The sequence below is a fragment of the Pogonomyrmex barbatus genome, unplaced genomic scaffold (assembly GCF_055798465.1).
Source record: "Pogonomyrmex barbatus isolate J1 unplaced genomic scaffold, ASM5579846v1 scaffold6, whole genome shotgun sequence".
Taxonomy (NCBI): Eukaryota; Metazoa; Arthropoda; class Insecta; order Hymenoptera; family Formicidae; genus Pogonomyrmex; species Pogonomyrmex barbatus.
The window spans coordinates 8,717,242-8,744,108 of record NW_028297160.1 but is presented as its reverse complement, the minus strand read 5'-3'; the positions used below and the strand labels follow the sequence as shown (position 1 = coordinate 8,744,108).

Sequence of the window (26,867 nt, the reverse complement as noted above, 5' to 3'; positions counted from 1 at the left end):
ATTGAGAGGAAACGGGAAAATTTATTTATAAAAAATTATTGTTTTTATGTTGTTGTGAATTAATTAATCGAAAGTCTGCCAAAGTTTTGAAACTCTACTTTTCTTCAATTGAATTTTTGCATTGAAAAAGAGTTGATTTTATAAAAATATTTCACATGTACAACCTTATTATACAATTTCACAATACAATTTTATTAATTATATGTTATACTTTTTTCTATGGGTGTATATATATATATATTGCTATTTGTATATTGGGTTTTTTTAATATAAGTATATTTATATTGAAATTATAGTTGTTACGTAGAATATTATATACTACATAATATATGAATCAACAACAGTTTCAAGATTGGTATCTCCATTGAATGTCTCCCAGAAAGACATGACATTATCTTGTGACCAACTTGTAATTCGACAGTCCTCCAATTTTAAGATTGCGCTAGAGCGAGCAATATAAATTCGTTATTAACCCCGTTATGCCCGCGCAACGTCGGCGCACGCATCGCCCGAGTAGACCTCTCACGCGACGGGAGTCTAAAACTTTTTCAACCTCGGCTATGATCGCGTCGTATTCTTTAATGACAACAGGGGAATAGAAGACAATTTGTAGCTTCCCGTTTTTGCCGGCGGTATCCGCCGATCGCCGCCGCTAGCACTTTTAAAGCTGGCCCGACGCGGTCGAGAAGGTCAGCTCAGCATTTGTTCGTGGCCGATGGGTAGCGGGGTTGTTGGCACCACGGCCGAGTAGTTTGCCGTGGGCAAGGGGGAGGGAGGAGGGGTGCGGAGCTCGAAGGAGTCAGCGGCGCGGAATAACGGTAAGTCTAGTGTTTATTTGATGGCCCGTAATCACGCTATTTTGTCATCAACGGTAGGCCTCCTTCCGCGATGTATACCAACGTAGGGGGTTAGCTCCGCACTTACACTCGCCTTAACTTACCCTCCCTCGGCCCCACCGCGGCCCACTCGAGAAGGAGGGACTAATTCGAAGCACCGTTGCCGCAACACCGGGGGCGCATCTTGCTTCCGGTATAATTCTAAAACGTAGCGAGGCGTAGCACGCGCGGCCGGCGCGAACGGGCGCGAACGATGCACGTACGCAAGGTGCAATCTCGCAACAGGAGATATCCTTGATATTCCGCCGTTCTGCCATTGCTCTTCCGACCTGACTACCGTCCGTGATACGCGTGCACGCACGGCGCACGTCGGCGCCGCACGCCGCACGCCGCACGCCGCACGCCGCAATTAATCCGCGATGGTGCGAAACTGCGCGAGATCTCTCCGAGGCTTTGTGACGGTCTCAAGAATTTGTTGTTTCGGCCCTACAATGCTATCGTTAACACCTGCACGCGATATGACCCTCGGTACCGGTGTGATACGTCACACGGGAATGATATTTATAAAGTTTATCATGCGCACGCGATCAAAATAACAAAACTCGCTATGATAAACAAAAATATATATATATGTTTTCATAAAAAAATAACGTTGTATGACAAACTGCAATGTGTGCACTTTAAACCTGTGATAACATGCAATTGAAATTTGTAACTGCTGGAATTTGCAAAATTTTATTTAAAGATAATACTTTAATTATTATTATACTTGCTAATAAATTATAATAATTATAGAATAAGGAGTAGCTTAATCTATTACAGCGTGAGAGGAGTAACATACTGCATGGTAATACTTGTGACGCAAGTCATCGTTTCAACTGCAACTACGGTAGAATATAATCTTTGCATGTTTCTGCAGTCCGCAAAAGCCGATACGGCGCTACGCCTTAACGTGCATAGCGCGTAATAACGGTGCAACGGTCTGTGAATCATCGGCAAACGGCGCACCCATATCCATATACTTGCGTTTTGCGTGTTTTTGTGTCTCTCACACTCGCGATATCAGTGGCATAACGTTCATTGCATTTCTGATGTATGTAAGGTATTACGGTATCGCCTTCGGCGACAGCCGCGCCGAGAGCTTTCAGAATCACGTTGATGTGCGTGCCTGACGTGAAGCTGATTACAAATTATTCAATAGCGTTGGTTAAGAAATACTTTGTAATAGAAAACAGTGCAATTGCGATAATGATTATTAACGGTATAGCGGCGACTCTACGATGCGTTGCTTCGCCGAATGATGAAATTTTAAATTTAAAGAGAGACGTATACGTTGGCGTAGTGGAACGTTGTGTTGTAATAAAAAATAATCTGTCGACGGTCGACTTTGAACGTAGTAGTATTTTTAGTAAATTCATTTGCACGTAATAAAATTGCCCATGTTTATTGTTTGAATATAAAGATAAAACGTAGAGAGATTCTCTTAACGTCAAAAATATCAGGAAGAGAGATTACATTGTCTTCTTTATGATTACATAAGATACAGGAAGAGTTCTGTATGTGTGTGGTCTCTTTTAAGATCTTATATACATATTTTAAATATGTATATATTAAGCATCGGTTTACAAAAAGTTGTACATGCGTATTATCACAAAATGCTGGAGAGGAAACTGTTGAATAGTTAATATTACTCTTGGTGACGTTAATGATATTCATCGCGAGGTATTCAATATTTCGCTTGATTAATTCGTCGAGGCGTCACCTGCATGACTAATACGACATTTTTTATAAATGCTTCTAAGCGCTGCGCCGCATCAGAAAAACATGCAAATAAACCCGTCGTGCGTAGGCGTTGCGATGCCGTTAAGATGCGAATTCCAGATCCGACGTGCTTATCGTCTGTGGTGTCGTCGACTTGCTTAGCGAACATTGGTTGTAATAATAATTTGAGAGAGAAAGAGGAGGAGGAAGGGAAATGGATGGAGGGGGGGGGGAGAGAGAGAGAGAGAGAGAGAGAGAGAGAGAGAGAGAGAGAGAGAGAGAAGATGGTCAGTTGTTGTCAGGAAATGTAAGACTCTGTCTGATGTCATATCGCGAACGCTTGCCCTAATGGAGCTTTACGTGTAATAGCTCATTGAGAGCTTAACACGCATAAGCGAGTAATCTCCATGTCCCAACGGTTTCTCGATGAAATGCCTCGATTAGTTACCCTTGCCGATTAGGATACCGCAAATCCGTTGATAGCTACTCCGCGATCACAGTTCATTCCTCGATTGCCCTCGGTGCTCGATGCATTTGGCGCTGTGATACAAACAACGAAAACAACAACTGCACGCGAGATATATATTTTTTTCCTTTATTGCAATATCGCACACATATTTTGATAGATACGTCAACTCGAACGATACGAAAATACGAGACTGCATTGAAAAAATTATGATATTTATGCAGCTACGAATTTAATATGTGATGTAAAAAAACACCTAACGTTTGCGAATCGGTTATTGCGATTTGAAGGTAAAATTAATTAAATGGCCAACCATGCCGTTGCGCGAAGCGCGTACGCAAGGATCGAGGAGACCTCTTTGTTGAAAAAGAAAGATAATTATTTTGTAACGAAATAAATCTGGAGTATCGTAATTAAGGAAAAGCAGAGCAGCCGGTATAAATTTCTTGATAATGCACTACCGTCGCGGAACTTCCGTAAAAAGAAACTACCGACGATCCTTTCAATCCCTTCCCAGGAGAGGTCGTCGGCCACGCTAATCGAACTCTTCCTCAAAATAATAGCAGGGCCCCTACCACCCACCCCTCGTGTATAACGCGAATCTCGCGAGTAGTGCCTAGCCCGGTCCTGACTGCCTCATTACCCGGTTTTAATGAAACTCTTTTCTCCAGGCGGGCCCGGGCTAAGCGCCCGTTGCCAAACCTCGTTTAGGCGATACGGATCAGCGTGCTTGCGAGCTCCTACTCGGCGAAGACTATAAAGCTTCACCGTCCCGACGGTTCCGTTCCATGGACGAGTTCCGGCATCGAAGTTTCGCGCAAGTTTGCCGAGCCGAGGCGAGCGTTTCTCCTTCCGCACCGCGTCGAACAAGCAGACGAGAGGAGGGGGTTTGGTCAGAGGGGGGGGGGGTAGGAAAGAGGTTCAAGGTGGAAAACATTTGAGGGGGCGGCCGGAAGAGGAGTCGAACGCGTCTGACACGATGCTCGAGCGTGCGAATCCTCCTCACTCCCCTTCGGACCGATCCTTTAGTCCGTTCCGGCAGTTTTCGGCTCTCGCAACCCTTCACAGCGTGAATACGCTTTGCGCTTTGAGCCAAGTTTCAGCAATTATTATAATTACATTCGTATTATATTTGTAATTTAACGGTCACTGCAATTGCATATGTGTGCATTGTATCATGTTTTGTTTCATCGAATAAAAGAAACATGACTTTGATGATTTTAGAAAATTTAAAAAAACATTTGGATTATTAATAAGAGTTTGGTTAATTTGTATAAATTTATGATGTATACATGTTATGATGATAAATGCATGAAAGATGATTACATTTAACTATATTATATTCCTCTGAAATTTTTTTATAAAAATTAAATTATTTCTACATAACATTTTAAACGTTAAAAGCTATTTTTATAATTTATACAAAATTGTCATCTTAAAGTCATTATTATAATTACATAATAATTTTACTGGCCGGTAAATAGCTCTTATTTCAAGGAGAAAATATGATATAAAGAGTAATGTATCTTATATCTCGAATAATATACGAATAATTCTTTTTTTACTTTCTAAATATTTGCTCTGTAATTTCCAATATTTATATTACATACTCGAAGCCAAATATCATTTTCTATTATCTTCGTTTTCTCGAGCCTAAACAAATAATTTTCTTAGTCATATGTTCTTAATGCATTTACTTTGTACTAAATGAGATTAAGAAAAAATCTTTATATAATTACGAGGAATAACTAACATTCGTGTATTCATGCGACTGTTTGAACCTGCGACGTCGAATGAAAGCGTTCCGTGCCATCCCTTTAAGTCTAGCCGGTTCCTTCTTCAATAACTCATTCCACGTCTTGCTTACCAGCCCCGGAAGGTGCGCGGGACGTGTCAGAAGACAACTCCACCCCCCGTGCTGTCCACTGTCTACAGGGAATCCCCCCTGAGTAACCGAGAAACCGCAGTACAACGAAACCGGCGAGTCGGGCAGGGGTTGAACAGTGTCGACGGAGAAAGGCCGATGGCGGACCACCCCCACAGTAACCAAAATTTATATACAAAGTATCTTTGCTGACCAGTTGCCATTGGCGAATAAGTAAAACAGTAAACCGGGCCGCGTGGCGGGGGATGTTGAAGAGGAGAGCGGGTGGGACAGAGAGGGATAGAGTGGCTGCGGTTTCACCCCGTAAATTTGCCTCTAGGAATGTGTGGCATTTTTCTCGACCCTCCTTACGCACCTCCACGCGGCCATTCTTTTGCCTCCCTTGCGACGTTTCGAGTCTCGAGGCAAGGCGTGCTATTGGAAGCGATCATCCCTCTTTAAGGATATATTCCGTGGTCCGTGATAAATTCTTTGGCGCATTAAATTGCTTGCATGACAAATAGATACCGGTTGTTGTACATGTTTTATAACAATTCATAATAAATAGGCGAATGAAAATTGTATGTATATTTTGAAAATAATATTGCTATTTTAAAATTTCTGATATATTTCTGATTTGTACCTCATTATTCTTCAAATATGTTTTATAAATGTATAGCATGAAACAATTATATAAAATATTTAGACAGAAACGCTTATTGAATACGGCCATTATATATTTACGTTGTAGATAATAAATTTAAGTTTGTACTATATTGTGTAAGATACATGACCTTTACATTCTCTTTAGCGTAGAAATGCAATTAACCGATGCAGTTGACCGGAACGCAATAACATGAATGCAGATTTACAATGTGCGTTATCTGACGCTTTAAGAAGGTAAAAACGGTTTGCGATACACCGAGAAAAGACGATGAAATCCTTTGAATTTTTGACTAATATTAAAAAGCATTTTACAATATAACCAGTTTTTTACAATTGATTTTTCATTTCCGTTATGCATATTATCTTTATATTAGACGACGATGAATTTTTTTATATTGATTTGAAATTAAGACATAAATTGTACAAGCAAGAAATTAAAAAATTAACATCAAGAAATCAAAACTTTTATTTAACACTTCGTTCAGCTATAAAAAAATTAGAAATATTTTATCAGTATGAATACATAGAATAATTTTATCATATAATTTTTAAACTCTTGTGCCTTTGAAGGTAACTTTTAGTAATGATTTTTAAATCGTGCGATTTATATATAAAGTCACGTTCAATCGTGAAACAACTCTGCACACACATTACTTTAGACAGTAAGCAGGAAAAAATATTTATGCCAGAGAATTTCCCGTTGTGAGAACTCGCTCCTTAGCGCTGTGCGCAACATAACACGCACGGCTCTATCATCCACGTTTTACTTATCGAATATCGTTTACTTTACGCTCGTGGCGTATGTGAGATCGAATATGTGATATCAAACACTCGCGCGATTTCTTAGCAACGCAATTCCACCGTAAGCTATCGCGCGCGGTATGGAAATAAACGGTGTGTTGTGCGATACCTCGTCGCACGTCCCGATACGCTCGGCCGAATTACACGGTAAATTTTGCACGCTATCGAATAGCCGCGTTTCATCTTCCAGCTGATACAACGTACGCCGTGGACGCGCTCGCGTCGGGGGCGCGGATCGCGGACTATAAAATATAACGCGAGGGCTGCATCGGGTCAGATTTAATACTAGAAATGGGAGGGTGTGGCGGACGAGTCGAGGGCTAGAAACGGGCTCAAGCATATCGTGTGCACAGTTATTTCGGCCCGTACACTCTTCCTCAAGAACGGCCGTTGGAAGGCGACATCTCGCGTTCCACGATTCCGAGAGATAATTATAATGAGACGAGCAATTTGGTAACCGTATATATATATATATATATATATATATATATATATATATATATGTGCATTTTTCTATGTATATTTTATACGTGACAAAATTGATTCGGTATTAATAATTGTTGGACGAGGGATAATTTGACTCGTGCAAAAGGAAACACGTAAGTTTGATCTTACGCAAGTTGCGGAACTCATCTGCTGGACGTAAATTTATTTGTGCACGAAATCGCGAGTGGAAATTCATGGATGAATCCACATTCGCGGGATACGGGTTTTTGACGATGAATGTACCTGCTTACGTATAACACGGTGGATGGTTCGCCATTGTACGTAAGCATTTGGTATAGCTTGGTTGCATGCGGGCGACCAATGCCATCTGCTAAATGCAATAAACACGGAATCTTGCAATTCACCGGCTCGACGCTAACACGCCGCACTCTTCCGTGAAGCCGTGGCCGCAGTCGTATCTGTTACGTATCAAACAAACATTACTCAGTTATAATCGATTAAGCTTACTTCGAAGCCAGACCCGTGACGCGTGCCGTTCCTTTGATTGCCAGGTAATCGCATTTCCAATCTATCGATTTGCGGCGCTGTACAGTGCGCATAATAAATGGTAAAAATTAAAATCGATGGTAAACCAAACACAAATGAGACAAATTTATACTTCTTTTCTACACGATAATGTCAACTTTATTTTTTATTACATCGTAAGTAGTTTTCTCATTGCAGTAATCTTGGGATATTATTAAACATCTCGGAATAAGACTAAACAGCGATAAGTCTCGTTAATTATTTTACAAATTTGAAATCGCATAAATGGAGAAAGATACACACGCTGGGCGTTGTAAAAGAAAGCGCCGAGACAGGTAGTTGATAAAATGCAGTTAGTTGTGTGGCGCGATAATGAGTAATCAACAGCTCATTGGTGGATGCGACCGACGGTACATTCCGGATAATGCTCGTTTCTGAGAAAATACATTCGCGGTGACGGCGGCGGCGGCGACGGCGGAGGCGGCTGGATGTGTGTTAGTCGTTAGTATTTAGTGTTTAGTTAACATCGGGGATGGAGAAGCCGCCAGTGTTTGTAATTGGTACAGTTTAGGAGCGACGAAAGCGATTGTACACCTCACAGATTTCGCCCCGGATCCCGCCAAAGGGCGCGGCCGCGTAACTTTTGTCTGCCCAGCGACGGGCTCGCGATGTCGGTCGCGAGCCATTTTCAAATCCGTGCCGAGCAAACGGCACGCCAGATGGCACGGGTACGTATCGCGGTCGTTACTACAATTAGATATTCGCCCCGGTCTGATCTCCAAATAATAACGCCGAAGGACCGCGCCCAGGGTCTTAGCCGACGGGAGCTTCCGTCCGCTTCCTTCGCGGCGTTCACACCCCGAGTCGCTCGGCGAAATTTACCTTACCTCGATTTTTCACGTATCCCCCGTGAGGAAAGCACGAGCCTTATCGTCATTGAGAATCATCTCTTGAGAAATTATCTCGACACACCGTTACAGATAAAGTGAGCTAAAATCTGAAAAATCGGAAATTTACTTTTTACATATAAAACTATAATTAGATATTTGTGACTTTTGTACGTATGCGAAACGACGCGGTCTCTAATCGACGTTTTATTTATAGCATCTTTAATAAAGCTGATTTTAAGCGATTACGAAGATAAGGAACTATAGAATATTAATTTTATCTCACGTGAGAATGTAAATTATTGAAAGAATGTGATATAGGAATTGCTTGAATTAAAATCTCTTATTTACATTTATTATCATGCATTTTGCATTTTATAGGAATCTGATTTTTCTTATTAAGAAGAATTGAAAATACGATTACTATTAAATGATTGCTCATAGCTATTGTGAATGATGCATAGTATTGGGCTAATGACCCTAACGATCGATATTGAAAGTTTCGATACGAGTCAACAAGCTTTTAAGAGAATAGCGGGATACGAATATATCTCCTGTGCATTTCAATGGTTGAAGCTATTTGATTCTAATCTAATTTTACAGTTTGAATAAAGTAATGAGAGGAAACATTTGATTCATTCAATCGTAATCTTCGAGAGCGATGCGCTAGCGCATTATTAGCCCCGTATGAATGACGCGATAGGGTTTTTTTTATATAGGATTTCCATGACTTGGTATTCAGGAAGGCGTATACCCACTTATTTGGAGATCAGGAGCTCCCTCGAGCGAGACGACTTTAGACTAGGCACTCTTTCGCCGACAACACCCCGTATATTTCATTTTTAAACAACAAAAAAATGCTAATGCACCGCCGCGCCCGTTATCGGCTCGGCTCTGTATATGAAATAATAAATAATCGGGTAAGCCCCGACGCCATTATTTTTACGTCGACTTTACTTCGGAGATACACATTTTCCCCGGGTTATACTTTCTGCGTCGCCCGTTTCGTTATATACGTACAGTACGTGACGTTGACTCTAGCGGCGGAATTTTACTGCCGGATAACTCGTCGTAATTCGCAAAACAGCTATTATGCATACGCCAAAATATTTTGGATAAATGTCTAGTAAAGAATATAGAATGAGCGAGAGAGTGGGAAAGAGGATGGATGGGGAGGGGGAGGAGAGAGAGAGAGAGAGAGAGAGAGAGAGAGAGAGAGAGAGAAGCTTGCTTATGTAAACATTTAATAAAATATCTCTCTTATTAAAATAATTAATTTTTCATGTTTTGAAGTTCTTTATTTATTAATAAATAATTGTAAAAGTTTATAATAATTTTTAACCAAATAAGAATTAAATTGCATTCGCTGATATTTATGCGTATCTATCATTATGCTATAAGATAATGTGTTAATGTTGTTAAAAGGAAACAATTCAATTGAACTTGTAATAAAATTTGTACACAACATTTCTACATTTATGAAAACGAAAGGTTGAATGAATATCTACGATACATAAAAAATAAAAAATACTTCATAGTTCAGGTCGTCCACATAAGATTTCAATATTTGATATAGTTTAGTATATCTTTTAACTTGTCAAGACTCAGAGGTATTTTCGAGAAAATAATTCATATGCAGATTAGCTTGAATAGGTTGCATAAAATACGGCAAGCCCTTCATGAATTCTGCGGGAATATAATAAACATACAAGATCTTTGAGTGGTAACTGTTTCATGCACTTTTGAAATTTAGTAGAATAACAATACATCGTAACAGGAAATGTATATAATTCTCGGTATCGTACCTTATGCACTGTCAGTTATTTCAACGTGGAATCCTAAGAACGTTGTCAGAGGCCGCCAAATAGTAAATAGCTGCCGTGTTAATATATCTCACGTTCGGTTGGAAAATTTATAATTTGCAATTTGTTCAGAATTAGAATTCAGAATTATTAGAATGTGCTAAATTTATATTTTATAATTTCAATGATCTTTTCGGTAATGTCTACGCGATCTCTTCATCGGATTATTTTCCGTTTGTAGCATATTACACAGTTTAACGAAGATTTAAGGTATGCTAATAAAGTCAGTCAGCCGCGTGACAAACAATACTTGCGCGCACAATGCGATGCTTAAATATGTAAAACAAATATTCAAGGAAATTTGACGCTGTTTGAAGAGGTCCCGGTGGCTACCGTTGAATATTGCTCGTGCGAGAAAAGGTCGCGGTCGAATCAGCGTCAATCAGACCATCACCTTGACACCCATGCTACTGTAAACCGAATCGAAAATTCAATTGAATGCCGGCGAATTCTTGTCGGAATATCAAGTTCGCTTCAGAGCTCGGTCTTCATTCGTGCGAGACAGCGGGAGTTGTGGCTACTTCTTTTGCGTCATGCAAATTCGATATCCTTCTTTCTCCGCTCGTCTTGCACGTTTCGGCCTTCATTCCGTGCATTGATTTGACTTGTTGAAATCTTTGTATTTGTTGACATCGAAATTTGCTTCGATGGTAAATCATGTGTAAGCAAGCTAAGCGATATCACTTTTGACATACGAATTGTCGTTTCAATATGATTCGTCATCGGTATGACGAATTGTACAGCATTTCATATGCAAATTTCATAATGCATAATATGACTGATATCATTCTCTGGCTATTGTTTTTGAATATTTCTTTATATAATTTTTGTATATTATTTCTTTATTATACAACCGTTTTATTTGCAGAAATTCTTCAATATGTTTGCCTCGACGATTTTATTTATTCGACATATTAAATACGAGAATATTTTGTACGGATATTTAATCGGCTAAATTTTTTTATCATTTCCTCAATAAATTAAGGGAAAATTTTGCGTAATATTAATTGTTTGATCACAAATATCCGTGAGGTTATTACGATTGCATCTTTTTCTGTCACCGTTGTGTAATTCCTGAGAGGAGAAATGATTTGCAATATAGAACACGGTCCTTCCGGGGGCTTAGGCCGAGATTGAGAAGCGGCCGTGCGAAAGAATCAGGCAAATCACGGGGACCCTTCTCATCGAAGGGATGCTCGATCAAACAGAAATTCCCCTAAATAAAGGAGGTTATCAGACTATAAACTCGCTGCTGTCGATCGATAGCCGCGGCGCGCTTATTCTCCGACTTCCATCCCGAAATTTTTATTGTTTAAATAAATTATCGTCCGACACTGAACGTGGGATTACGCGGAGGTATTAATGGCAGCACGTACGCATATTTATTTACGCAATTATCTGCCGTCAGACGTGCAAAAATAAAAAAAAAAGATATATAATTGGCCGTGCTTTATGGCTTAAAATACAGATTGCCCGACGTCAAAACATATTTGTATCACGAAGCGACTTTTCATCAACAATATTCGATAAATCGACGCGTGATTCCACGCGAATCTGAATCTGATTTTTGTCATTTTGTTATCAGGCACGCAAAAAATGTTCCAATATTCCAGTTTTGGGAATATTGGTAATATTTTTTGCGTGCCTGACTACAGTTATTTTTTTTATTGACTTTAGTCGCATTTCTTTGTAAATTTTGCATTTTCTAAATTCATAATATCATAATAATAAAACGTAAAACGCAAAGTCGGCAAAAAATATTTTCCATTCTCGTAAACACTTACATGTAGCGTTTTATTTTAATAAAATTTATTTTATTTCTTTTTTTCGATTTTTTAAAATCGATATTTTAAAATCAATGTACATGTAAATTGCACAATAAAAAAGATTGAAGAAATAAATATGTTGTGAATATCATAAAATAACGTGATTTTATTTAACATCATATCTTGCTGACTTGAAATATTTATCTCGCACATTTCGACATTTCGATCAAAAGTAAAAATACCGTACGAAGAATCTCATTATGTATTCGAAGACGAGTGTCGGGTGAAATATCATATTTAATTTTTATTGCATCAGCTATATGCATTGCTCTGCGTCTCCGGCGATCGTTCGAAACCAAAGGAGGTGGTGGATAACTATAGATATACAGCGAGGACTTTAAACGCGGGGTATATGTAAATACAGCGTGATACATTGGATACTAGCTTATAAACACCCCATTTTTATTCGGGTAACGTTTCGCCACCCAACAGCCACCCTTCCTATCCACCAGGGCGCTCCTTAGCTGCTGGCCCACGAACGCAAAGAGAAGACAACGCCAACCTATTATTTTTATGTTTTTATATTTCATGCACAATACTGTCTCTCTAATGTTGTAACGAATATTTTGCCAAAATGTCAAAACACCATTTGAGGAATAAAAATATCCTTAATTGTTTAGTAAAATTTTTTAAATACTAAAATGAAGAATACTTTATTTACAGTACATTATTGAAAACTGTATAGTTATCATGTCCATAATTTCATAGTAAAGATAAATTTCATAGAAATAGAAATTTCATAGAAAAATATGATTCAATAAGAGATTCAATAAGTCTGCATTGCTTACATTAATCTTAATAAATTTGTTGTTGCTTATTTTAAAAATCTTGCTCAATCAATTCAAGAATGCTGCGATAGCATTAATCATCTTCTACCAATAAAGGACGTGACGAAGAAAAAAACAAAGAATGTTACCTCGCATACGTACAAACAAATAAAATTTTATTTATATTGATCTCCAAGTTTTTTTGTTGTAAAATATTCCTGAACTTGTTATCTAAATATAATATATAACAATAAAAATACAATATTGCACTAAGTGTTCAAGTTATAAAGAAATTTTTTTTAATATCTTATGATATTTCTAGAAAATTATAAAATTAAGGAGGATTAATGAAGAATATGATGAATATATATTTTAAGATGTCTTGCTGTTATAAAAATGCAAATATATTTATGATGGAAGACCGTTTCTCAACGCAAATTAACTTAGATAATCTAATTGCACAGATTGGACCACTGGACCACTCTTTCAGTCGTTCATATCGAATGGCCTTGAAAGATGTTGTTGCCCCCGCGAGCGACCAGTCAGGTTCGCAGTTTCCGAGAATCAGTGTCGGGTCAGAGTCACGATACATCTTTTTCGCACCGTTCACTTTTTGTTACCGAACGTTTCGTATTATATTAATCTGCGGATTCCGACATTTTCTGCGTCATTAATTAATTTATTTCTCAATAAAGGTTAAAAAGATAAAAATTAATCACGCGCTGAATATACATTCGCGTTTTGTAATTAGCTACATACGAGCTACATACAAGTAATTCTTTATTAATTTTTATCTTTCTAATAGTAGAAAATGTATAATATTTTACATAATTAAATATATGAAATAAAGTGTTATAAAATTGTTTATAACATAAATCGTGTAAATATATGTTGCTAATCAAACAGATCAATTGCATATCTAATAATAATTTCTTTTCATATATATATATATATATATATATATATAAGTTGTAGTAACAAATTTATCTTTATATAACTTTTTTTTAATTTTTATGCATTTATGTATGTCAAATTATTATTTCAGTGTAAATAGATCTTGTTCAAAAGATATATATTTATAATAGAATTATAAATAAATATTTTTTTCATTCTCATTTAATTGGGCTTTTTTCGCATAATTGTTAAAAAGATTGGTTTAATTTTTTTTTTCCGCTTGAACGCGAAAGGCGCAGACACGTGTAGCGATATCGTCCGGTCCGTGCGTATCGATTTGACTTCGGAAATTCGACACCCACGCATAGGGCGCACGTGTTAATGTTATTTACGCCGTGATGTTATTTATGCGCGCCAACTCTCGTGTTTGAACAAGTGTGCCACGATGACGACAACGCCCGTCGAAATTGGGAAAAAGTGTTTGTCAGCAAACGAACGCGCCAACGATCACAAATAATTTTAAGCCGGCTAATGGTAAGGACGCCAATCAGCAAATTGTACTGCCGCGAACGTTCCCCCTTTCCTCTCTCGACAGAAACTCACGGCGGCAATCTAACGCGATTATTAATTCGGCATCGCGCCTTAAGCGGTATGCAAATATCGATAAGATTGATACCGCACGTTTACACGAAAATTGTTTGCGTCGCGACTTCTTTGTCACGAGAATCGTATAATAAAATTTTGAATTTTGACCGATATCGAGCAATAAGAAAGAACAGGAAAAATTATTATTAATTGCTTAAATATATATTTTTACCTGAAATTATGTTTCATTAATTTATCTGATTTGATGTTAATAGCTGATTTGGAATTATCACATTTTAATCGTATTCGGGGTTCAAATTTCCGAAAATTTGTAATCACGACACAATTTCAACATAACTAATTTTATACTTTACATTCGATTTGATGTCAATGAACAAAAAGTCCGCAATCTATTTTATAAGTTAATATAAAGCAAACTGGACGATTCTAGTTTATTACTGTACGGACTGGTTTATCGTATTCTTAATTTAAATGCTGATTGCTACAAGTTGAAACATGTACAGTGTTGTTTGAATACGCTCAATGGTATGCGGAGCTGCCTCGTTTTTCACGTATGCCGTATAGTCAGGTGACAATAATGTAATGGGCACCGGAGTAACAGTAATATTCTGATATGCAAGTTTATTCATATGTACGGAAACAGGTCTTTTGAATTGGCAAACGTATTGATTTTTAATTTTTAACTAGAGATATACTATTATCTTGTAAAAAAGGGGGAACCAATATAGCTGCTCTATTATCGCGCTGTTACTTTTAAGAACCGAGGATATGTACGTCAATCATCATTAATTGCAATGTCAGATGTGAGGAAATTTATGTATTCTTGCAATATGCATTCTATATAAATAAACGTTTGTCAACAAAACCAGTTTAGTTCGCTAGAATAAGCTTTATTAAACGCACCAGTAACTTTGCTATCAGTCCAATATGTCATGTAGAAAGGTTCCTATTTGTATTTGCTACATATTTCGAAGCATTTTAACAGTCGTTTTGTTTTTTCATGTTACGTTTTTTATCTTGTTTCTCGAATCGATAAAATAATTTTTAATGCGCGCGCGCGCGTGCGTGCGTGCGTGTGTGTGTGTGTGTGTGTGTGTGTGTGTGTGTGTGTGTGTGTGTGTGTGCGCGCGTGTGTATGTAAACCAAAACTCATAAGTCAGATTTATCATAATCCAAAACTGACACAGATGACGAGTTTTTCCAGTGCGACATTTATTGATGATGATGATGATTATATATATAATTGTCCGCTATCTGGGATATGGATTTTTTTGTCTGTATGCGTATGCAAACTCCACACATCCCAGTTCAGATTTGCATATTTAAAAGCTGTGACAAGTAAATGGATATTGCTCGAAGGACGTGAATATTAAATCAACTCTTTTGCTTTTCGACGAACTCGGTGTCATTATATAAAACATCTGCCAAGCTTATCTATTCTTGCGGCCATGATTTTGTTTGTATCACTATTCGTTCTATGTATATAAAGGGGAAAGCGGAATCCGCGTTAAACGCATTCGTGTATCACGAGCGTTAAGGGCGAAGGCTTTCTTCCTTTTGTTCTCACGGCAGGAGGTAAATAAAAAGGAAAACCGGAAAAGTGTCTCTGGGCAGAGGAGCGCTCGAGTCCAAAGGGCGCTGTTTATTAAAGGGCATTAATCTGCGAATCTGTACCGCGCGTCCGTTTTAATTCTCGCTACGGCGAAACGATATTACTTAGCGTGTTTCCGTGATGCTCGCTTAAATTGCGTTTTGTAATTAGCCAAGAGGCAGCACGCCCACGGATGGTGCCCACGGTTTCCTCCGCGGCTTTCCTTTCCTCTTCTTCCCTTCAACTTTCACGCGCTACCCGCGCTCGTCGTTCCTTTTCCCCTTTTCTCATCCTTCCACCGCGTTGACGCGCCTCCCACCTCCTCGTCGAGTCCTGCTCTCCTCCTCTGGAGTGTCCCGCAAGATTCATAATTGCATTTGTCGGATTTTACGCTATGTACACTGGACACGTGTAGTTATCCGGGTTGACTTCGCGTGAAAGACCATGTAGGTCTTGTGATTACAATGGAGAGTGTTAAATTCGTTCTGTGTGTACATGTGTGTGTAGCGCATCGATGAGATGCGGTTTTTGTCTATATTGTCTCAAAGATTAGATACTTTCTTGTTGATGTATTGCATCTTGTTATTTGCATTTTAACGGACGGATTTACAAATTACAACAACTCGATGTAGATTTGGTGATGATAATAAGGTAATAAGCATGTAGAAAGTTTCATGTATCGTATTATATAACAGTAATTTATTAAGCAAATTTGTAATTTGTTAAAATTATTTAGTAATAATTATAAATTTCTATGTGCAATTGTTATATCGTTGTTGTATCGTTATTATTCTTTATTACAGAATATAAATATAAATATAAATATCTATAGATTGTTAAAAAATATGTGTCGCGTTACTTATCGTTGTGCAAATTGTCTTTATATTATATTTGATTAAATAAAAATAAAGAAAAATCATTTATATAAAACAGTGAGAAAACGGTGAAATTATTTGTAAAATGTTTGTGCGTTAAAACCGACAATTTATGTTGCCATTCGTAAACCGATTGCTTAATTCAAGTTAAGAAAATACGATGCGATGAAGCGATTCAACGGTTGCTGTTAAAATAATAGCTCGAATACGCCACAAACGTTTCTATCTTCGGTGCAGATATATTGTACGTTGTTTGCATTATGCACAGCGCCGCTCTAGAAAGTAAACGTGAATGTGGAGAATCCACGCATATCGCAACTTTATGCCTGTGAAGTGGATGCTAAGAATACCTTGCGTGTTGCAGCGCTCACGAATGGCCAAGAAAGCCAAGAAGTACAATGTTAACTTCGGCTTCCCGGTTGGGAACAGCATAACTTTAACATATGTAACTATCAATGGAAATTGCGTCGCGTGGGAATCGACTTGTGTCTGTCTTCGAATTTTTTATGTAATTTATGTGAGTCCATTTTTGCATTTGTGTAAACGCAACGCCGGAATTTACATACACTGCAACGCGCTTATTTATAAATACTATCGTAAAGAACATACAGAATTGCAACGCAAAATTCTTATATTATTTTCTTTCGTTTTTTTTTTTTAAAAGAAAAACTATTTATAACGTTGATTAAATAAATAACGCATCGAAATGATCGCACACATTTATCAATCGCAGCTCGGTTATTACTGCTGTATCTATCGGACACAAGTTCGCAATGACATGGCGACATGTGTGAAGTGATATATTCTTGTACCTCGGGGATGACGGACGTTAATCTTATTTTTGACTCGTGAGTCATCGTAATACAAATTACGAGTTTGCCTGACGCAATCTGGCTATCACTAGGAGAATCGCGATTCACGCGTCAGCTGTTCGCGTCGCATCTTCATAAAGAATATAACGCGCCGTAGTGTCAGCGCCGGTTATTAGTGTTAGAATACAGCTTCTGGAGGCTTCTAGCGCGCATCGCGAGGAGAGGCAAAACAGACCGGAAAAAGCACAGAGGGACCCATCGCGGGATGGTCGACTCCGTCGTGCTTCTCTCGTGCGTCCCTCATCTCGTCTTCGTATCGCGCGCGTTTCGGTCTTTCGCGTGGAGGCGGTCGTTCGCGGCCTCGTTCTCGCACGGCAAAACTTAACAAAACAATTTGCTCCAAAGCAAACAACGGCATCCGGTTTACTTGTGAATAAACAACATATTTATTTTTAGAGGCCCCGCGGTCGTAACTCGTTCGCTCGGACGGCCGCGTTCGAAAGAGCGAACGCGTCTATTTGTCGGCATTACATGCCGTTAACGGCGAAGCGGATAAAAATTGTCGGTGACACGAACGCTATTTCGCCACCTACGCCAGAGTCTCTCGCTCGCGATAGATCGAGCGAAGATTTGTAGCTGCGGTTGTACGTATTATTGATATTTTGCAGAAAGGTTCATAATTTTTATTTTATTTTTATTGTTTTTATTCTCTGCTACAGATGTAGCATTTACGTAAAATGTGGAAACAACACTTTCATCTAAACTAGAAATAATGTTATTGTAACAAAAAAATATCAGCTAAATTCGAGCGAAAAACAAAAATGATAATGGTAAAAATATAACAAAGATCGAAGAACATCGAGCTACGAGATAATGCGCGATGGAAAGTGCTTTTTCAACAAGCTCATGTCATTAGGATAAAACGAGCAATTTTAAAGACGTACAGTCTGCGCGTTTAAAAAAGTCACATAAATAAAGTTAATGCGCATTTAGCAGTTAATGATATACATATTGATGAGTGCAGGTTAACATTCAGACGATGTGACAAACGGTTTCCATTGATAGCATTGACTAAGGTGATAAATTAGTCCTATTACCCGGATTTGGCATGAATCTGCCGATATTGCCCCCGTTGTTGTATATTAATTATTAAATTACAATTGAAATATCTCCGCGAGCTCATCATTTATGCTTATTTAAGTATGAATTGATGCACTGTCCGCACCGGTTTTGCGGTAAAAATTTATTTACATTTACAGCCATCCGATACTACGGTAAATAATCAAATTGTAAATTTGAATAGCATAATTACTGGAATACCGTGTCGATCTCGGGGGACGGCCGAACGGATTGCATATTCATCATTCGCGAGCGCCATTTCAGACGAGACGCCTCGTCGCACAGCCAACGATCCTGGAGACGCGCTGTACACGCGGAAAAATTAGCATGTAGAAGGCAGTAGTAAAAATAATAATTGACGAGATTATTCGACCTCCTCGTGAGACACTCGGGACGAAATGAAACGTTTTATCGCCGTGCCGTGTCTGAGGGGACGACGGGGCTGTTCGTCCCGCTCCTCTCATTCTCGCGCGACGCTGGGAAGAGTGATCGTAATCATATTTTCAGGGAGACGGATTTATGCAACGCATACCGCGTCATCTTTCTCTCTCTCTCTCTCTCTCTCTCTCTCTCTCTCTCTCTCTCTGTATATAAAACGCATTTAAAATTCTTGAGGCGCGACCGGAAGGTGCCTGCTCCCTCGTCTCCGTCGATAGCGCGAGCCGCGCCGTGCCGCGCCGGTGGTAGCGCCGCGGGGGTTGTAATTGGCAATATCTATCGAATTTTACAATAAATCTCACCGTGCCCCGAAGGAGGGCCGAGAGGGGGTGGGCCGACGCGGCAATAAAACACCGGGTAGTATCGCGAGGGGTTGCCGCGCCGTGCACTTAACGACTTATCTTATCTGCGAATTAGGTCGCGGTTAGTACTCCGCTTAATGCGGAGCTACGAATACCAGGAGGCACGCGGCTGCGATCGTAACCACGTGATTTATGTCGGCAGTGTTATTAGATTGGTGTGAAAGTATAGTCCCGTCGTATTTCGGATAAATTATTTATTAATAAGAGTTAAAACGACCACTTCTGTGTAAATATATAATCTACTTACGTTTCTTGCGATTGTTTATAACTTTGCTATATTTTAATTGACTTGGATATTTCGTTGACGTATGTGTAATTTTATTAATTTTTACGACGACACAATTTCTTTGATATTTTCCCAGAATATTTAATACCGGAATAGTGTGTTATCAGGCGTGTCGAAATTTCGAAAACGTGCGGCACATGTGTGTACGTTGGGACTAGTCCTTGAGAGAACAGGCGTCGATGTTTACTTTAGTTTATACTTATAAATGATGAAATCGACCGATGCATTGAAGCGATCACATCAAACGTCAATTCTGTTGCGATGCGCGCGATCGAAGATTCATTCGAGACGACGATGACAGTTCCGCTTCAATTTCGTACTCCTTCCTCGCATCGCGTGTATAAATTAATTTTTAGCTTTTCGATATGTTTACGTTTACATCATCGACGCGAGGCTCATTTTCTACAGTTCGAGTAAGAAATGTACTTTAGCGACGTGCGCGTGTGTACGCGTGTGTGCGGGCGATTGTTGTCCCGCAAAGAAGATGAATCTGCATTCTCCATATTGACATTATCCAATTTTACGGTAACGATTATATATAAATATAAAAGGCATTAACTGCGACTGATCTCGCCTGGAGACGGTAACAGAGAAGAGTTAATTAAAATCGCCGTCAGTTCTGCCTTGCCGCGCGTCGTCGCGCGCGCGCACGTGACGCGATTTGACAATGAACACGTCGAGAGAGGGACGTCCGGATCTTCGGGCTCTCGTCGCGCGGCGGTAAAAGATCCGTTTGTTTATTTCCACGTGGCACAATACTTAACATACAACATTCTATGATGCCGCCCCGCGCGCGCGCGCGCGCGCGGGATGACGCGACGAGCGCGCGACGACAAGCGGGCGGAAGGTGGTGGGGTGCGTTGCGTGTTTTGTTTGCGCGTTTTCTTTTGTCGCGTGTATGTCCAGCTGCGCGCTGAGAACGCGGCCGGCTCATGCAAATGCACGGCATACAATGTGCCTCAATAGCCTCCACGTATTTATACTATATGCTATCCGGTTCAGTATTTTCCACCGCGACTGTGTTTATTTCTGCCTCGTGCACACACGGAGAATACGCGCGAGGCTCTCTTTTTAGAGGAAGGGTGGGAAAAAGGAGGACCGCGAAGGAGGAGGAAAAGAGAGAAGGTGCGAGAGCGAGAGAGGGAGAAAGACAGCGAGCAAGTTTCATCGATCGCGTGCGACGATCGTTACACATTACCTCTACCACCGCCCCTATGCGCGTCGCGCGTGGAAACAAACGGAATTACATCTTGTAATTACACCCTTCGGGTCGATGCCGACTTCGCATAGTAATCGATCACGCGTTCTTGCGGTTTGTTTCAAAATTTACGACTTCGAAGTCTCTGTAACGTTGCACATTATTTAACGCGTTTCAAGTTACCTTCTTTTCTTAGAGATTTCCAAATCACTGTCCTGTTTTCGCGATGAGCTTGACGGATAGGATATATTACTCTAGATATTACTTGGAATTATATTTTTATTGGAATGTTTATTTTTAAAAATATAAAAGTACGAAGAAAAAAATAATATATCTCATTTTTTTTTCCTTCTATTACGAGACAAACATTTAAGATTTGCGTAACGTGTGAATAGGAATTTGGCTAATTATACCGTGCCAAAATAATTTAGAAACTCGGTCATATTCCACGCTGATTGCTGTAAATTATTATGGTTACGTCATTACAATTCTATTTCTTGAACTTAGATGCAGTCGATCTTTATAATTCACATCTAAGCTCTTGTGCTAAATAATTCATTGAAATAAGTGCTGTGAATCAGTGAAATAGTGCTTTTAAATAGAAGATAATGTTGCTCTGACTTTATTGACACACATTTACAATAAATATTATATATTATTGTGTAAGAAAAATCATAGTTATAGCAATATTAAAAATCTGTCCACGCTCAAAAAGAGTCGAAAATGACTGCACCAAAGCGTGCCACATATATATTTTAATAAATCTGACTAAACACACGATGTCTCGTTTTTTACGGCGAAAAACGCGATTTAAAATAACGGCAATGTAAATAAAACTTTACATCATGAAATACGGAACATAAAATATCACCGGTATCAATAGCACATGTAAAATACTCCATTGTGTGACGTTTAGTAAAATATCATATTTAAATTATACGTTCGCTCGTGCGTTCTTGCGTTGTGGATCTTTGAGCTCTTTTTTAAATCGACGAGCGCTCTTCTCATTTCCCGGACAACAGGCTAGAGTGAAAGGCAGAGTGCTGCCAATTATCCGAAAGTCGCAATTTCTAGACAGAATGTACACACAGAGATAATATTAAAATAAAAGATAATTCTGAAATAAAATGTTAACTTGTAGTAGAGACAAATCATTTTAAATATTGCTTTTAATATATCGAAATTTTAAATTGTGTAACTTAAAGACATTTATATGTCGTAATAATTATTCAACAACTTAACTTTTTAACACGACAAGAATATACAATGTCATATGGTAGCTAATTGGAAATTTACAAATGTCCGAGCTAATTAACAATAGCCTAACACGTATCGACGACACTCTCCTCTCATTTTCGCAACGGGCGAGATGCCAACGTTACTTCACGAGGAAAATGAATATTAGTACAAGCGCGATGGTCGACCGCGCGATTTCGTTGAAGCAACGAATAATATGATAGCCGGTCCGCGGGGGGAGATGCGTCTGCGACCGAGAGGGGGCGAAGCACCCGAAGACGAAGTGTTCTCATTATACCCGGTGATTTATGTGCGTGCCACCTTGCCGTCGGAAGAGATTCTAGGTTAGAAATAAAGTTAAAAGAAAAATAAGGCTTACGGGGTGCAAAGTCGAGAAAGTGTAGAGGGGGACGCCGCGGCTCGCGGAATATATTACAAAAATAAGCTCGCCGGCGAGCGGCGAGACGCGCGGCGTGCGGAAAAGCGCCGAAAAAACTTTGAAACTCCGAGGAGCCTCGAAAGATCGATGCCCCCTCGAGCTGCCCTGCCCTGCTAAACTTTTCTTGTTTATCGAGGCACGGGAATAAAAATCCAATGGTCATGGATTCGTGCAATCATGCAAATAACTTCGCGTATTTCGTTAACAATTTTTGCAGTTCGTTGCTAACAGAAAATCTTTTGAAGAAACTGCGGAATTAAGGGAAGGAAAGATTTTTCAATTGAACGTAGATAGGATGTATGTAATTGATTAGCATTTTTTGTCAACGATTTTTGTTGTTCTCATTTGCAGCTTTCTTACTTTAATGTAATTCATATATCAGACTTTTAAAGAAAAAAAAAAAAAGGAAACAAAGGGAAGGAGAAAAAGATATCCAGATAAAAGATATCCGGATCAATTACACTATTCATTGAATTTCTTCGTATTTATTTATTCGCGTATTGTGATTCTTCATATTTCTGCCTGTAACATTCTGTATGAAAAATTTGCTGAGCACAACGTGATCATTTTTCACATGTACATATACATATACACTCGAGTTTATTTATATTAAACATAAACATACGAGTACAAAAATTCCTGTTTACTATTTCTTGCTGTTTATTAGGTTTGTTGCATGCGTACAATGCGCTTTATCATATTATAATAATTGTGATATTGATTTGCGTTTTATAGGGACACATTGGTGAAAACCCGTTCGACAACGGTTCGTGGGGAAAGGAACATTTTCAGCCATCGACAGTTCCCTGGCAGCTGAATCCGCGCGGCCACAGTCGTCCTAGTGTGAGTGTCTTTATTCTTCTTCACTTTTTACTCCGTACATCTAATTTACTGCGCAAATTGCATCGATTACATATGATTGCGGAATTGTTAAGACCAATAAATTTAATATATCCTACTTTATTTGTTAATTGACAAAATATGAATTTTTTTCGTATCAAACTGAACTTTTCGTGTATCATCTTATTTTTCTCATATTAATCGGTTGCATATTTCGCTCATAATGCGATTTCGAGATTATCGACCGTAATTCTCAGCTCGCGAGGGTAGATGCGTCAAATTTATAATTCCGGCGGGTAAGAGGGCCGAGGATGAGGAAGGAAGGGTGGAAAAGAAATCCGGCGGCTCATTGTGTCGGCAGGTAGCAAAAATGCTGGCTGCTGGGTCGCTGCTTTCTCGAGCGTTTTCTCTCAGGAGTCACCGGCTACTATATCGTCATACTCCTCCTCGGGAACCTCCACCCTTCGGTCCGACCGTAGCCGACCACCCTCTTACGCTCGCGCTCACTCTCCCGCACCACTCGTCCTGTCACCCGGTATTTATAATACGCTTTGTTTTCCCTCAGCTATTTGTCTTGGGTTCTCGGTTCCTTCGCTAACATTATTATCCCGCGTTTTATTTTTATTTAATTCCACCGTGTCGAGTCTCCTCTCGAGTCTCCGCGTGCCTGTTACTTATCCTTCGAGGACCTTAACGACCTTAACGTGTCGTCGAATCTGGACGGAGTTTTTTACGTTCGAATATCCGATATTCTAATTCTCTGGATATGAGATGTAATTTTATTATTGAGATGTGTTGCATAAAATTTTAGAACGTTTTCACGTTAGGATTAGATTATTATTAGAGAGTATAAGTTTCGCAAGAGTACGTGACATGACAAATATTTCTTGCGTATACGAAGTTTCACGTGTCATTGTGCGTGAGTCACATTGTCCGCGCAACTCGCGTAATCTTCGTTCGAAATCTGAACGGCTTGACGATGTGCCAATACTCGCATCATAATATGCAGGCCGTGGTAATAATTTTAACGTCCGCTAATTTGCCTACTCTCCGACTCTATCAATCACGCGCGAATCTTCAATCTTTACGACATGAATTGCATAACGCTTCCTCCGATGTTGATTTTTTTTATGCGATCCAGCGCGACGTATGTCTTGCTGCTGTTAGGTAAAGATTTATATAGCATGCACCGAATGAATAAAATTAAGTATGTACGCATCGAGCTTACATTTGATAACACGCGACATCTGAAAAGTATATTGTTGCTGTTTTTTTTTTTTTTTTTTTTTTTTTTCCAATTTATATAACGTAATGTTTTAAAAAGGAAGTAGTGTCCGGTGTAATACAAATTAATTTAAAATGTAGAGTAAAAAATATGTAGATAGCAGGAAAATATTTTATTGATCTGATACTGTCATCCTAGATGATAATACACGTGGGAAAATCTTACGAGCTAAAAATAACGCGCGGTTTGCATTAATGGTACAATTGTATTTGACGGATGGTGCACTCTGTTTACTTAAGGAAAATTAACGCCCGCGAACTGTCACACACGCACGTGTGTTGCATTCGATGCTCGTCTTCCTGATACACACAGCGTATCGGGCGCGATCGTTTGCGAAGTAACAAAAGCAACCGAAACCACTGACGTCAGCGTTTCCGCGAGCGTATATACGCGACCACCGATGATCTCATGCGTGCATATACGTGTGTGCTTGCTAACTGTGGCGCAGCTCCTTTTACGCCGGGCGTATGTAGTCGTATACACAAATTGCGCTATCGCGTATATGTCTCTGTACGTGACAACGCTACAATACGCTCGCTTGTTGCAACCACGTATGCATTTGTCAGCATCTCAAGAAGCAATACGAAGCGATATATGTATCATTTTTACCTCTCTCTCTCCCTCCCCCCCTCTCTCACTTGCGCGTGTCAATCTTATCCGCTTAAAATCAAATTCTTGCATAAAACTTTTGCGCTACGAGACAGTAAAGTGTTCCACTTTTGACTGCACTCTAGATTGCACGACTGTGTTCGATAGCGATCTACAAGAACTATTTAAAATAATGGACAAACGATTTCGAGAAATTTAATTTAATTTGAATATTGCCGAAAGATGATGGGACTTGATGACGACCAATAATCATCATATTGCAAATAAGGTAAACAGCGCTGTCGGCTAAACTGCAGAGCTGACAATGATTCTCTTAATAATAATAATTTCTTGATAACAATTAAAGTTCAGTAATTTCGCGTTATGATATTTTGCCCTCCGCGAGTTTGCATAATCGGCCCGCGAAATTTCAAGCTTACTGTACCGAGTGAGTATTCCGCGCGTCTCGATATAGCCAAAATTTCCGGCGGAAGAACGTTGATTCTCTCACACCACTCTCATAATCTCAGCCACGCCTGTAGTAATATGAATCGCGGCAAAAATCAGAACGGGGGTGGCTCTTAGAGCGTCCCCGCACCAGCCCTTGGGTTTTAAGATATGCAGAGCACAACGCACGCTTTCCTAGCGAGACTATTTTAATACGAATGAGGGTGGGAGGATCAGACGAGAACGCGATGGTATGGCGGTCGGCTCGGAAGATCTACTTCTTGATTACAGAACTTTTTACCTAATTACATAACATTGTTACCATTTACAAAGTCGCGTCGGGTCTGCGCCGACTGACTACTAATTAGAATCCTCGATTAGCACCCGCGGCGACATCGTATTCCATTTCGATAAGTCTCGCGACATTTTACCGGCTCTCATGATGAAAGGGTAGCGAGAGACCGCGGGTGATAGGGTGATTTTTAATGTTTCCGCGCGAATGGTAAAATAATACATAATTGAATGCATCATGTTTTGAATATATAATGTTTCTTTACGAGGCAAATGGAGATGTAGGAGATAGTGAATATTATCAAAAAGAATATTTCAAGATAGCGAACAATTTCTGAACAGAAATATTTGAAGAATTAATCGATTTATTTAAAACAATCTATATCACAGTCACTTAATTATAACTAGTCACACAATTTTTAATCAGATATCAGATGAGGTATTTTTGTAACAAACCTTTTCATTTGCCATCCAGAGGTAGACACTTATTTTTACAAGAAAGTGAGCTCGCAAACTATGTATACGTGACATACGACTGACGAATTATCTTGGACGATAAAAATTTGAATCCCACTTTTCAGACGTTCGCAAATAATTAGATATATCGAATTGTGCCAGACTAGCACGTCGGAATTCGGGGTATCAAAGGTTCAGAAAGAGTCGAATTTATATCCCCGGGACTTAAGGTTCTTATCGGAAAGAGATGTAAGGGTCGTAGAGATAGTCATGCGCGAGGGACGAGTTCCCGACGATGCAGACATTAAGACGTCTGGTCCTCGACCTCCGGCTTTCCGCCCCGCGCCAACCCCTGGCGAGCGCGACCCCCTTTAGACGACGGGAGGTTTACCCCGT

General features: G+C 39.4%; 1 protein-coding gene and 1 long non-coding RNA gene across 22 annotated transcripts in view; one reads left to right on the top strand and one right to left on the bottom strand.

Moving 5' to 3' along the window:
- Nucleotides 1-26,867, top strand: part of FoxP (forkhead box transcription factor P) — a 276,092-nt gene that overhangs the window by 115,284 nt on the left and 133,941 nt on the right. For all 20 annotated transcript variants that reach the window (XR_016140756.1, XM_089082889.1, XM_089082887.1 and 17 more), the window contains one exon: nucleotides 23,300-23,407. Coding sequence is in view for 12 of the 20 variants with exons in the window: in XM_089082889.1 (XP_088939015.1) it covers nucleotides 23,300-23,407 (108 nt within the window). In the remaining 8 variants the exon portion in view is untranslated. The remainder of the gene's footprint in view (nucleotides 1-23,299; nucleotides 23,408-26,867) is intronic.
- The window catches only part of LOC148935145 (uncharacterized), a 52,225-nt gene that overhangs the window by 18,916 nt on the left and 6,442 nt on the right, over nucleotides 1-26,867 (bottom strand). The gene's annotated exons all lie outside the window — the stretch shown is intronic.